The following is a 14124-nucleotide window of genomic DNA, read 5'->3' on the forward strand; positions in this document are numbered from 1 at the left end:
ATCTGGCACGATATGCTCTTGAAGAGGTATCCACCGACGCTAAGAAGTAGGCAAGGTTCCGCAAGGGACTTAGCCCTGAGCTTTGCCGCGATCTTCCTCTGCACGAGTGCACCTCCTTTCAGAAGTTGGTCAACAAAGCCATCAGTGCTGAGACAGGCCAGTCTGATTATGACGCTTCACACAAGCACTCTCGTGATTTTGGCTCTTCATCCGGCTCTGGATCTCAGAAGCGCCAGGTGTGGATTCCAAGCACGACACTACCACCCAGGTTCATTCCGAGGCCATCCTTTGAGGTGCCACGCCCCAACCAGTAGTTTGCACCGCCCAATCCCTATGGTGGCCCCGCTGCTAATGCTGCTCCATGCCCCAATGTTGTGACATGTTTCAAGTGTGGAGAGCCGGGTCATTATACCGGGAGTTTCCTCAGAACAACAACCCCAATCAGTCTGGAAAGTCTGTTGGTCGTGGTAAGCCAGTGGGAAAGACAATCTACGCCAAGCCGGTCACCACTGCACATGGCCATGTCAACTATGTTTCAGCCGAGGAGGCTCATGAGGATCCTAACGTTGTCCTTGGTACGCTCCTTGTTAATTGCCATCCGGCATCTGTTCTTTTCGATACTGGAGCATCTCATTCATTCATATCCGAGAACTATGCCTGATTGCATAACACGACATTCTGTGACATGCCCGCTACCATGGAAATTCAAACCCCTGGCTCTAGATGGCAAACTTCTAGAGTAAGCCATGGGAACGAAATTCTTGTCGATAGACTTGTCTTCCTTGCATCCTTAATAGCTCTCAAGTCCTCGGACATTAACATCATCTTGGGTATGGACTGGATGTCAGCTCATTATGCTAAGATTGATTGTGCCACTAGAACCGTTCAACTTACTCACCCATCGGGCAAGACAGTCAATGTCTTAACTCGAGTGGCCAAGCGCCAGCTTTACTCCCTAAATGCCAACCCCCTTCTAGACCTTGAGGATGTTCCGGTAGTCCGAGACTTTCCGGATGTCTTTCCAGAAGAACTGCCAGGTGTTCCACCTGACAGGGATGTCGAGTTTGTGATAGACCTTGTTCCAGGAACCGTTCCAATTTCTAGAAGACCCTATAAAATGGCACCCTTAGAACTAGCCGAGCTTAAGAACCAACTCGATGAGTCCTTGAAAAAGTGTTTCATCCGTCCTAGTTTCTCTCCTTGGGATTGCCCCATCCTCTTCGTCAAGAAGAAGGATGGAACGGATCGAATGGTTGTAGATTACCGACCTGTCAACTTGGTCACCATCAAGAACAAGTATCCGCTTCCCAGGAACAACGATATGTATGATCAGCTCGCTGGATCCTCAGTCTTTTCCAAGATGGATTTGAGGTTGGGCTACCATCAAATCAAAAATAGAAACAGGGACATTCCCAAAACGGCCTTTGTTACTCGTTATGGCCAATACGAGTACACCGTTATGTCCTTTGGTCTAACCAATGCCCCAGCCACCTTCTCTCGGTTAATGAACTCGGTCTTCATGAAGTATTTGGATAAATTCGTCGTAGTATACCTCGATGACATACTCATCTACTCCAAGAATGAAGATGAACATGCCGAACATCTAACGCTGGTATTGACGAAACTTCGAGAGCATCGCCTTTATGCCAAATTCTCCAAGTGTGAATTTTGGTTGCCAGAAGTGACCTATCTAGGCCATGTAATCTCTGGTAAGGGTATTGCTGTCAATCTCGAGCGAGTTCAAGCTGTCCTTGATTGGACTCCACCTGAGACGGTCAAGCAAGTTTGGAGCTTCCTTGGCTTAGCGAGCTATTGCCGCTGCTTCGTCGAGAATTTCTCCAAGGTTGCTAAACCTCTAACTGAACTCCTCAAGAAAGATAAAAAGTTCACGTGGACTCCACAGTGCGAGTTCACCTTTCAGGAACTGAAAAGACGCCTGACATCTGCTCCTGTACTGGTACCACCAGATTTCTCCAAGGACTTGATTATCTATTGCGACGCCTCGCGACAAGGACTAGGTTGCATACTCATGCAAGATCATCAGGTAATTGCCTATGCTTCACGGAAATTACACCCACATGAGGAAAATTATCCCACACATGATCTAGAGCTTGCAGCTATAGTCCATGCACTTAGATCTTGGCGACATTACCTCCTCGGTAATCGTTGCGAGATCTTCACCGATCCCCAAAGTTTGAAATATATCTTCACCCAACCGGATTTGAATCTCAGGCAAAGACGTTGGGTCGAGTTGATCTCGGATTACGACTTAGGAATAACTTACACCCCGGGTAAAGCCAATGTCATGGCTGATGCGCTAAGTCGTAAATCTTATTGTAACAACCTGATGTTACAACAAAGTCAACCACTTCCCCATGAGGAATTTCACAAGCTTAATCTTCACATTGTTCCTCGAGGATTTCTATCCACCCTGGTGGCGAAGCCTAACCTTACGGATCAAATCATAGCTGCCCAGAAGCGTGATAAGGGCATATTCTGGATTATGGAAAACATTGCTAGCGGAGTTGCTAAATGTTTTTCCATGGATGAGCGAGGTGTTGTCTTCTTCGAGAACCGCTTGGTGGTTCCCAAGAAAGAACATCTACGCCAGTTGATTCTTAAGGAAGCTCATGAATCCCCTATCACCATTCATCCCGGTAGTACTAAAATGTATCAAGACCTACGCCAGAGGTTTTGGTGGACTAGGATGAAGAGAGAAATTGCTCAATACATTGCTAGCTGCGACGTCTGTCGTCGTGTTAAAGCAGAGCATCAACGGCCTGCTGGCACCCTTCAACCTTTGGCTATTCCTGAGTGGAAATGGGATAAAATCAGTATGGATTTCATTACTGGGTTTCCCAGGACCAAGAGAGGGAATAATGCCATCTTCGTCGTGATCGACCGTCTTTCCAAAGTAGCCCACTTTCTATCTGTTCGTGAGAGTATCACCGCTAGCCTGCTAGCTGACTTATACATCTCCCGAATAGTGTCTCTTCATGGTGTTCCATTGGAAATTAACTCAGACCGTGGGAGTCTCTTCACCTCTCGATTTTGGGAAAGTTTCCAAAATGCTATGGGAACTCCTCTCTCTTTTAGCACCGCCTTCCATCCTCAATCTAGTGGTCAAGTAGAGCGAGTCAATCAAATTCTGGAAGATATGCTCAGAGCTTCTGTCATCTCATTCAGAATGGGTTGGGAGAAATGCCTTCCATTCGTGGAGTTTGCTTATAACAATAGTTATCAAGCTAGTTTGGACAAAGCTCCTTTCGAAGTTCTCTATGGACGAAAATGTCGAACGCCTCTTAACTGGTCAGAAACCAGGGAAAGACAACTCTTTGGCCCGGATATGATTCAGGAAGCAGAAGAGCAGGTTCGCGTTATCCGTGAGAAATTTAAAACAACCCAATCTCGTCAAAAGAGCCAATATGATCGTAAACATAAGCTCATGGCTTTTGAAGTCGGCGAGAAGGCTTACCTTCGGGTTACTCCGTTAAAGGGAACCCATCGTTTCGGTATCAAAGGCAAATTGGACCCTTTTGCATTCTTGCCAAACGGGGAGAAGTTGCCTACCAATTGGAACTACCTTCACATCTTTCCAGAGTTCACGATGTCTTCCACGTTTCTCAACATAGGTGTTGCTTCGCGGATCCTATCCGTGGAGTGGACAACAAAACGCTTGATCTACAAGATAACCTCTCATATCGGGAATATCCCGTTCGTATCCTTGATCAAGCCGAGCGTACCACTCGACGCCATAATATCAAGTTCCTCAAGGTTCAATGGTCACACCATTCCGAAAAGGACGCCACTTGGGAAAGGGAGGATCGTCTTCGACTCGAGTACCCCACTTTCTTCCCGGAGGATCCTAAATCTCGGGACGAGATTCTTTTGAGTGGGGGTGAGTTGTCACACCCTACCTAGTTCAAGCATTAGAGTGTTGCATCATGTTTAAATTCCCAGAAAACTGAAATGGGGATGACAGAACCCCCAGCACCCCCCTGGAACAACTAGGGTTTACTAAAAACTTTTTCAATGAACCTGAAATGCCCTTCTAAAAAGCCCACCCTTTTTGTTTTGGGTTAAAACCTCTGGCAAAAATGGTGCACATTTTTCTAGGACATCTTAAGGCCATTGGATTAATTCTTATAGTATTTGCATTTGGGCATTTAAATGCTATAAAATATTTTAAATGCTCAAATAATCATAAACTAAAATGTTTGCTGTTGGATATATTCTAAGCAGTAGCCATGATTAATTTTATGATTTTTGGAAATGCCCTGGCATTTTTAATAAATCCCTGAAGTTACAGAAATAATAGAATAAATGAAAAAACAAAGAGAGAGAGAGAGAGAACAGAGACTTACCTGGCGCAGCCCACCTGGCCCACCAGCTCGGCCCAGCCCACTGGCCACTGCCAGTCATCCTCCTCCTCTCGCCAGGAGGACGAGAGGCGTGTGGCCGGCGCCCACAGCCACACGCCGGCCACCTCCTGCTTCTGCCGACGCCCGGACGTCCTCAACGAGTGCCACCCATTCCCCCTGGACCCCTCGACCGCTCCACTCTCCCCCTGCCTCTCTCCCTCGCTTCCTCGACACCACGGCCGACGCCGCCGCACCCGTGCCGTTGTGAAAACGGCAGCCACGGCCGTCCACTCGTTGCCTCGCCGTGCCAGAAAGTTCCGCCGTCGTCCACTGCTTTGCCCCGACCTATCCCCGAGCGCTCACTTGCCCCGGAGACGCTGCACCGAGCTCATCTTCAACCTCGGTCGCCGGAGATCCCCCTCGCCGTCCCTGCCGCATCAGCTCGTCCCCGACCTCGCCGACTGCCTCGACGTGACCCCCGCATCAGTTCTTGCCAAAGATTTTATCAATACTTTGGTCAGTTTTAAGATTCATTGACTAGAGCAACATACATAAGCAGACACTTACCAAAGATAGCAGAGGTCATAGCATTGATTTGGCGCTTCAAACGGGCTAGTTCTTCAACCACTGGTTTCAGGGCTTCCTCGGCATCTACAGCTCTTTTGGTGAAACCGGCTTTTTCAGTTTCCCATTCAGCACGGTCTCGGTTGAAGGATTCTTTCAATTTTTCCATTTCGGCCAGGGCTTGTGTCAGCTCCCCTTTGGCTTTTGCAGCTTCGGCTTGTTGAGACTTCACATTTTCTTGCAAGTCAGAGTTCTGGGCATCTTTGCTTCTCAGTTTAGCCTGCAACATTGAAGGTATATTCAACAAAACAACATATTTATGCACTAAGTATAAAGCATATAACAAGTTATCCACTTCATACTTGGGGGCTAATGCCTATTTGCTCTCAAATACTACCCTCTATACAAGTCTCCAGAACAATGCAAGTATTATCCTTGACACTTGGGGGCTAATGTACGTTTGTTCTAAACCGGCGGTGTGGATTAAAACCCGGATTCACTTGTCAAGTTAAACCGGCCTTTGGGGGCTATGCTACAGAACGTTATCTAATTTTTCAAACATGAGTCCTATCTATGATTGAGGACACGCCTTCGCAAGGATCAATGATGAAGTGTCACAAAGATCCGGTTTATGATTAACAATCATAAAACGGCTCTTGGAGGCTACTTGGAATAGTATTTCAGCCATAAATCAACGTGCAAGGGAGAAGTATTTACGTCGTATCGATCTTTCATCAAATTCACCAAACCGGCTTCATAATCCCGGTTTGAGTGCAGACGGTTCAAGAAGCCGGAATGAAGCTCATCAGCGTTAAGATGAGCATCGTTTGATAAATCGCTGCTCTATTTTCCTTTATCCCTAGCAATTTGCTCTTCTTTGGCACTATGCTGAGCCAAAATGACGGGATGACCAGGAGAGCTGTGGCCTGTTCCAGTAATAATAACATCATCACCTTGGCCTTTTGGTGGATGATGATCGAATTTCAGTGTCTTTCATTGGATTAGCCCGTTTGGTTATGCCGGTTCAGTATCAGGGGCGGCAGGCTCGACAGCTGTTGGTTCGTCAGTATGTTGGCCGTCAAGGGGCGGATCATCAAAAGTTGTTTTAGGATGGAGGCCTTCCGGTTCACTAGTCTGCTCTGGTTCGCCTCTTGGTTCTTCTTCTTCGGCAACAAGGTCTTCTGGCGGATTGGTGACCCGCGCTTTCTTGCTGGGTCTGGCTTTGGCCCTGCAAATAGAATAAAAAAGGGTTAAACATCCTGTTCAAAAGATGTAGGGCGCATTGAAAGGAAAGGCTTTTCATAACTCACCCAGCCACAGTTTTCAAAGGGGGGAGTTGAGTTGTTGTCGATTCACCAGAAGAGGAAGGAGGTGTCACCTGATAATTTGAATCGGATGGATTAAGAGTCTGTCTAAAATAACCTGCCTTGGGATAAATGGTCAGAAGTAGGATAGACCTCAGACCGGCGCTTCCGAACCGGAGTATCAGGTAAACCGGCAGAGGTGACCTGTTGGCCACTGTGCCGGGTTGTCCGACGAGCTTCATGCTGTTGAGTCTTCAAAATAAATGTTGGATCCAAGTGAGCAAGAGGATGAGAAAAGCTTACTTTTCGGATTGTTTGGTGAGTTTTTTTGTGTTGGTATAGAGTCTGTACCGGAGGAAAGGGTAATTACCTCTACGTCCTCAGCCTGACTAGCTTCTGCCTCCTCCTGAGGAAGATCATTGTTAACAAGATGCATAAAAAGAGAGCCAAGTGAGTCAAGTTCTACCTCATCTTCTGGGTCATCAGTATCATCATCAAGTTCCATATTAATCCGATCAGCCGTTTTCCGCTTTGACGTCCGTTTTACGGCTTTGGTCTTCGGGCGGGTTGGTTTGACCACTTTATCTCCAGTTGGCTTTGCCACTTTCTCTATGGATTTCCGTTTCCAGAAATGGTCATCACCCTATATATATAAGGAAGAAGGGTTACAACTTGTATAAGTCAAAGATATTAGAGATGAAGAGGAAATGTAATGCTTACAACAGGCGGTTTGTTCTTGGTGTAGAAGGGACTCAGACCGGTTTGACTACAGACCAGTTCCGATTCATTCAGAATTTTCTTGACACCTTTGGTAACTTCTTCCTCAGATAATTGGATGTTGCAGTGGTGTTGAGGATCATCAACTTCGCCGGTATATTCACACATTAAACCGGGACGCCGGCTTAGCGGCAAGATACTCCAGGATATCCAACAGCGCACAAAATCCACGCCTGTTAAACCATTTGCCATAAAGGCCCGGAGCTTGGCGATTTGAGGAGCGTATTTTGCCCTTTCTGAAGAGCTCAGGCGTTGTGGCATTGGGTGAGTATTGGATAATCTATGATCACGGAAGCCGGGGAGGGGATTTTCATCCTCAGGCGAAGTGTCTCTGCAATAGAACCATGTTTGGTTCCATTCCTTTGGGTGGCTATGGTGTTTGGCATGAGGAAATTCCACTTCTTTCCGCTTTTGAATCGAGACACCACCAAGCTCTGTGTTCGGGCCATTCACAAACTTTGTGCGTCGGTTTAAGTGAAAGAAATCCCGGAACAATTCTGCAGTTGGTTCTTCTTGTAAATAGGCTTCACAGAAGACTTGGAAATTACATAAGTTGGAGACTGAGTTGGGACCAATATCTTGTGGATGCAGTTGGAAGCTGGCAAGTACATCTCGATAAAATTTTGACCCTGGCGGTTTGAAACCACGGCCTATATGGTCAACAAAGATTACCACCTCGCCTTGTCTTGGGGTTGGAGGATTCTCTGTTCCTAGAACTCGCCATTTGATCTCAGTTTTCTTAGGCAGAGAGCCGATGCTAACCATCTCATTCAATTGATCCTCGGTAACCCGGGAACGAGCCCAGTTGCAGGCAGTGAATTGTTTGGCCATTGCAAAGCAAACAAACTGAAAATGAAAGCCCGGTTTATAAATTACGCATGGTTATACACAAGAGACAAGGGAGTAAGAAACATACTGATATGATAAATGGTACAACCCGGAGACTAGTATAATGAGAAAGAAAGGTAATGCTAGCGCAGGATTGATCAGACACTGTTAAACCGGAGCATTATTATGAAGGTAACATGCTTTTCCGGTTTATCAGAGGGCTAATGTCATAGACTATTTATACAATGTTAAACCGCTTATATTGGTGCGAGGAGAAACAGATCTCACAGGAACATAGAAATAGATCTCACAGTGATGTATAAAACTTTCGGATCTAAAGATAAGACAGAAAAGCAAAAATAATTGGATCTTGAAGGGGTACAGAACTGAAGCAATTTTTGACATACTAGATCAGTTCTTTGCGCATAAGGATTTGTGATGACCATGGTAGGTAAGCTACGGCAAGAGATGCATCAAGCATGAAGTGTCCATCTATTAAAGGAAGAACAGGGAAGAATAGCACTGATGAACTTCGGAAGAACTGTGAAGAATGTCGAAACCCTAGAACAGATCTATGGTGAAAAAAGCCGAGAACTTACCGGAGCTGGTGAGGAAGCGGAAGGGCGCCGCAGTTTTCTGGTACGATCAGGGCAATGCAGCGGCCAAGGTCGGAGCAGAGACGACGGTCGGCGATGGCGGTGGAGTTCCAGAAGCTGAGCAACCCGAGGAATACGACACAAAGAGGCACGGGGGGAAACGGTGAAAATGACCCCTCGGTCCTATTTATAAGGCGAAGTGAAAAACTGGCAAGTATGGGAATCGAGGAGCCCAAAAAATGGATAAGTTAATAAAGGTGTTGTGTCGATGACTGGATATATATTAAATGAAGGAAATCTCCGACATCAACGGATGGATGACGTCAGGATGGTTTATCGTAATTTTGAAGTATGACGTCACGACGGTTTACAAGATCAAAAATGAAGATAACAGAGAAGATTTTTTCTAAAGTGTGGAAGATTGACATCACTACTGGAAACAGAGAATTTGCCATCAGTCAGTTCTTTGCCATCTGCTTACAAAAAACAGATGGCAAAGAAATGACAGATGGCAAAGAACCTGGTTGCCATCAGCCAGTTCTTTGCCATCTGCCAGCAGATGGCAAAGAATCTTTGCCATCCGCTGGCAGATGGCAAAGAAGTGGGTGGGGTCCAGTGGATGACGGAGCTATAACGGCCCATTAGCCCCACCTCTTTGCCATCTGCCAGCCGACGGCAAAGATTATTTGCCATCAGCTGGCTGATGGCAAAGAGGTGGGGCTTTGCCATCCGCTGGCTGATGGCAAAGATGTGGGCCTATGCCATCCGTTGGCTGATGGCAAAGAAGTGTGACTATCTCCTCCCCCTCTTCTTCACAAAAAAAATCTCCTCCCCTCTCTCCCAGCCCAGCCCCACCCCTCTCTGTCTCTCCCAGCCCGGCCCCACCCCCCTCTCTCTCTCCCCCAGCCCGACCCCACCCCTCTCTCTCTCCTCCCCACCTCTCCCAGCCACCACCGAACCGCGCCCCAACCCCGTGTTCCCGACGCCGCCCCTCCCCGCCATCGCCTAGCACCGCCGCCGGCCCGCCCCTCCCCACGGCCCTCCCGGCCACCACCCAGCCCGCCAGCCCGCCCCTCCCCGTCACCGCCCCAGCACCGCCTCCGGCCCGCCCCTCCCCGCCACCGAAGCCCTCCCCCGACCAGCCCCGCCACCACAGCCCCCCCTGCCCGCCGCCCCTCCACCCGTTGCAGGCCGTGGCGCCGCCCCCTCCCCGCGGCCCTTCCGGCCACCGCGGCCGTCCCCGCCACCGCAGCCCGCCCCTCCACCGAGCCAGGCCGCGGCGCCGGCCCCTCCCCGCGGCCTTCCCCGCCACCGCGCCATCCACTGTGCGCCATTGCCCGTTTGCGTGAACCATCCAGGTGGGTAGGTTTGTTTCTGATCTTAAGTTTTTCCCCATTCAAATTTTCCTTTATTTTGTTCAGATTGAAATTTGGGCTGTGTTTCGTTGAAGGCCCGATTTCACCTGCTGAGAGCTGTTGATATCTCAGTTTAAAGCTCATATCTATTTGGTTCGAAACTGAATTTTATCAGAGGAAGTTTTGTGTGTTCGCAAGCCTACAACACCCGTTGCATTTTCTTCAGCGTGACCAACAACTGCACCTCTGAAGTTAACCATGGCCAGCTACCCAATATATCATCTAGATGCTTGAGGGATAACGTCACCGCTGTGCACGATTTCGAGGTGGCCAGTTAGCAGTTGTTGGATGGCATCTGGTCGGCAAGCACATTCCCTCAAGTTTCCGCCTCGCCTAGCATCCACCCCACTTCCCCAGCCAACCCAGCCGCCCTCTCCATGCCGAACCCCTGTGCTGGTGGTGGAAAAAGTTTGCAAGAGGAACTTGATTTTTTAGCTTAATTTTTTCTTATACAGGTGATGCTTTTTTATATTATGGATGGATTCTTGATAGCCATCATGGATTACTGCTAAGTAGATAATAGAATATTAAATAAGTAAAAAAAATTGCACGGTATAGTAATGATAACATGGTGTTAGTTCCTATGATTTTTTTGCTTAAAGCCTATATTAGTCGAATTTAATGGTTTTGTACAGTTACACCCACAGATTACAGCATTCAATGAGTTTGATTTGTGGCAGGATCAATGTTGTTCGTTGTTCTGTTCCATAATTCCTAGCAGTTTTTTGTTTCATCAAAGGTGGTCACATTCAGATTCAGATTTTTATAATTACATACAGATTTTTTTTACTTAATGATGATATGTGTAGCCATCCTCCCCGGGGCTCCAATCTGTGAGTATGTTGGTGTGTTGCCGAGGACTGGAGGTACTAATTTTTCACTTAAAGCTTTTATTTCTTACGCATCATTTGTCTCATTGCTCGATTTCTTAGTTTGTCTCTGAAAAATGGATGTTTGTAAATGATTTGTTTCCACTCTTGTAGAGAAAAGGTCAGGGTCTGATATGCATATGCCATCACTTCATGTTGAGAACAATTCCGAGGCACCACCGGCACCGGAGTACTGCATTGATGCTGGCTCCATTGGAAGTTTTGCAAGGTTCATAAACCATGGCTGCAACCCTAACCTCTTCGCCCAATGTGTCCTAACCAATCACCACGACGTCAAGCTAGAAAAGGTGATGCTTTTTGCTGCCGACACGGTACTTCCACTTCAGGTTAATTGATTTCTGTTGCATCTCAACAATTTCTACAGGAAAAACTATATAACTTCTCTTGAGTTCTAACTGGCATACGTGCTTTGCCGGAGCATTGCTACGACTATGGCTATGTCTTGAACAACGTCGTTTCTGTGGATGCTGAAATCATCAAGCTGCCATGCTACTGTGGTGCCCCAGACTGCCAGAAGCGACTATACTAGCGGATCTTTTCTGTTTCGGGGATTATATGTAGTATTGGGGGTATGAATGCGGCAATGCCTGTTGTCCATATGAAAAGCATGACATCCTAAAATTATTAGCGAAAGAAGCGCGTTCTTTTTTTGTGTAGGGTAGATGGCATGCTGGACACGCTAATTATAGTTAGTAAACGAAGTTTGTCTGGGTGTCATGCCTGTGGGTCACGATGCCATGACATTTTGTGAACAACTGGTTCATATAAGTTGATGGAAGATTTAATCGATCTTTAGACATTTACATGGTCAGCATCCTGCTTTTGAAGTACCTCTTTCATATTTCAGCATATTTGTTCTTTTTGTTACCAGGTAGCACCTAACATCGACAGCTGCGATGTCAGGAACTCCCTCGCAATTGCCAAATATGTCGCTGAAATTACAACTTCTACAGACAGACCAAGGTAATTATCTGCTTGGAACCCTGTCGAGTTATTTACAGAGTTCTGACCTGGTATGACAATAATAATCTCATTGCAAAATTCTCTGTGCTGTAGGAGTTGAGTTGTGAGGCCCCCACCTACATGACACCAAACTGATATCAATGAGAAAAGGCGTAGTATTCCCATTGACTGGTTGACTGAGGTAAGTATTCCATTCGATGCTCCGTGGATTCGGCAAAGTAGTCTGAACTTAGTATTCTCTGGAATGTAAAGTTCTTACAAACCCAATGTTTCATTGTCCAATGCAGGTGCAGTACAAGCTTGAGCTACTAGGTGAAACACTATTCCTTGCTGTCAACATCATTGATAGATCAATGCATAGAAAAACATGTCTCGAGTTTTCTCTTGAATGGAACCTGCAAGTTTCTCAACTGTTTAGTGAAGCTTACCTTGAAAAGAACTATAAATACTACAGGAAGGAGAGTAAGACAATGACAGTTCATTGGAATATGGATTTTGAGAGGATATTTATGGGTTTAGATCTCTGTAATTACATATTACTTTCCTTGCTGATGCTATTGCTCATTTTATAAAACTGTCCTACATCGCACACATGGTTCAAAAGCAAAGAGAACAGTGTCATGATTTATAAACTACGCTTATAAACAAAAGAAACCATTTTATCACTCCTGCCGTCCACAAGAAAGAGAAAAAAAGAATTTCCACCATAATCTTTGTCTTCCTACTTACTTTTACTGACCAATAAAAACAACTATGAAGGAATCTTTCCAGAAAATAGATAAAGATCCTTTTCAGTTTGAAATGCACAACTCCCAACTTGTCTTTTACTTCTGTTCTGTGCATGTAGAAGATGATCTATAAAGGAATCTTTTCAGAAAATGGATAAAGATCCTTTTCAGTTTGAAATAAACTATAAAGGAATCTTTTCAAAAAATAGATAAAGATCCTGCTGAATGGTGTTGTACTTGTACAGAATGGTGTCTTCTTCTAGTCTTCTTCTTCTAACTTTCTTCTTTCCCATTTTACAGATTTGCTTAAGATCATGGAAGCTTGGGTTGATGGAGTGCTTGTATTTAGTTTTTGTTTTGACCTTGTGAAACTTGTTACCTATGGATGAAACTGTGTAATATTGATGAAACTATGTATATGTACGGATGAACCTTGCTACTATTGGTAACATGTATTGGATATATGTGTTCATGACTATTGGTAATATGTATTGAATATGCTATATTGGTCATATAAATATATTTGTGTTTGATATTCTGTGAAAATGAATTGATATAAGAAAAAACAAAATTAAATGGGGCAATATAGTCACTTTGCCATCTGCTGGCAGATGGCAAAGAGCTTTGCCATCACCTGGCAGATGGCAAAGAGGCCACGTGTCATCTACACGTAAAATTTGGGCTGGCCTATTTGGGCTCTTTGCCATCTGCCAGCAGATGGCAAAGCTCTTTGCCATGTGCTGGCAGACGGCAAAGCATGCAGCCTTTGCCATCTGCTGGCACACGGCAAAGAGCCTGCCGTTAGCCTTCCAACGGGGCTAACCCCGTTAAGAGGCTTTGCCATCTGCCAGCTGATGGCAAAGCCACAGGCTCTTTGCCATCAGCCAGCAGATGGCAAAGAAGCCTTTGCCGGCAGGGTTTCAGACAAACTGTTTGCCATCTGCTGGCTGATGGCAAAGCCTTTGCCATCCGCCGACCATGCCTTTGCCATCTGCCATGGCAGATGGCAAAGTGCCAGATTCCAGTAGTGATGAACAAGTTCAAACCAATCTGGGGCCTAATGTTGGGGATATTACTACTGGAGGTAAACCGGCCTTATGTAGCCGGGTTGACTCTTTGAAGATTAGAAGCCCATGAAGATGTAAAGATGATGGCGCTTTACGGAGGGCCCAAAGGCGGGTTACAGTCTGTAAATGTAAACCGGCCTATTCATGTAACTTGTATAGTAAGATAGAAAGAGAGAGGCCAAACTGGATACGTTTATGAACCGGCTTCGGGACTCTGTAGCCCGGCGGGCGTCAACCTATGTATATAAAGGGACGACCCGGCCGCGGTTTAGAGATAGACAACAACAACTCGAGAGCCAGACAAAGCAGATTTGCTCCCTGGCCTTCGAAACCCTAGCAATACCAATCACAACTAGACGTAGGCTTTTACCTTCATCGAAGGGGCCGAACTAGTATAAACTCCCGTGTCCCCTTGTCCGGTTTAACCCCTTTAAGCTAACCCGTTGCGATGGCTCCATGACTAAGTCCTTTCACGAGGACATCTGCCGTGACAAACCCACGACAGGTGGTGCTCGAGGAGAAGAAGGCCGCGCTTGAGGAAAAGAGGGTGAAGATCGCCGCCAATGCCGAGGACGCCAAGATGTTGACCTTGAATATCAACTCTTTGGATGCCGACGCTAGAATGATTGTG

General features: G+C 46.3%; 1 protein-coding gene across 1 annotated transcript; it reads left to right on the top strand.

Moving 5' to 3' along the window:
* Positions 1–9674: 9674 nt before the first annotated feature.
* On the top strand, positions 9675–12938 carry LOC125510787 (histone-lysine N-methyltransferase, H3 lysine-9 specific SUVH4-like). The gene is made up of 6 exons (XM_048676049.1): positions 9675–9788; positions 10655–10711; positions 10829–11061; positions 11607–11698; positions 11792–11879; positions 12727–12938. The coding sequence occupies exons 3-5, from the start codon at positions 10849–10851 to the stop codon at positions 11796–11798; spliced, it is 312 nt and encodes a 103-aa protein (XP_048532006.1). The 5' UTR covers positions 9675–9788; positions 10655–10711; positions 10829–10848; the 3' UTR covers positions 11799–11879; positions 12727–12938.
* The last annotated feature ends 1186 nt before the right edge of the window (positions 12939–14124 follow it).

This window comes from Triticum urartu, chromosome 5 (assembly GCF_003073215.2).
Source record: "Triticum urartu cultivar G1812 chromosome 5, Tu2.1, whole genome shotgun sequence".
NCBI lineage: Eukaryota > Viridiplantae > Streptophyta > Magnoliopsida > Poales > Poaceae > Triticum > Triticum urartu.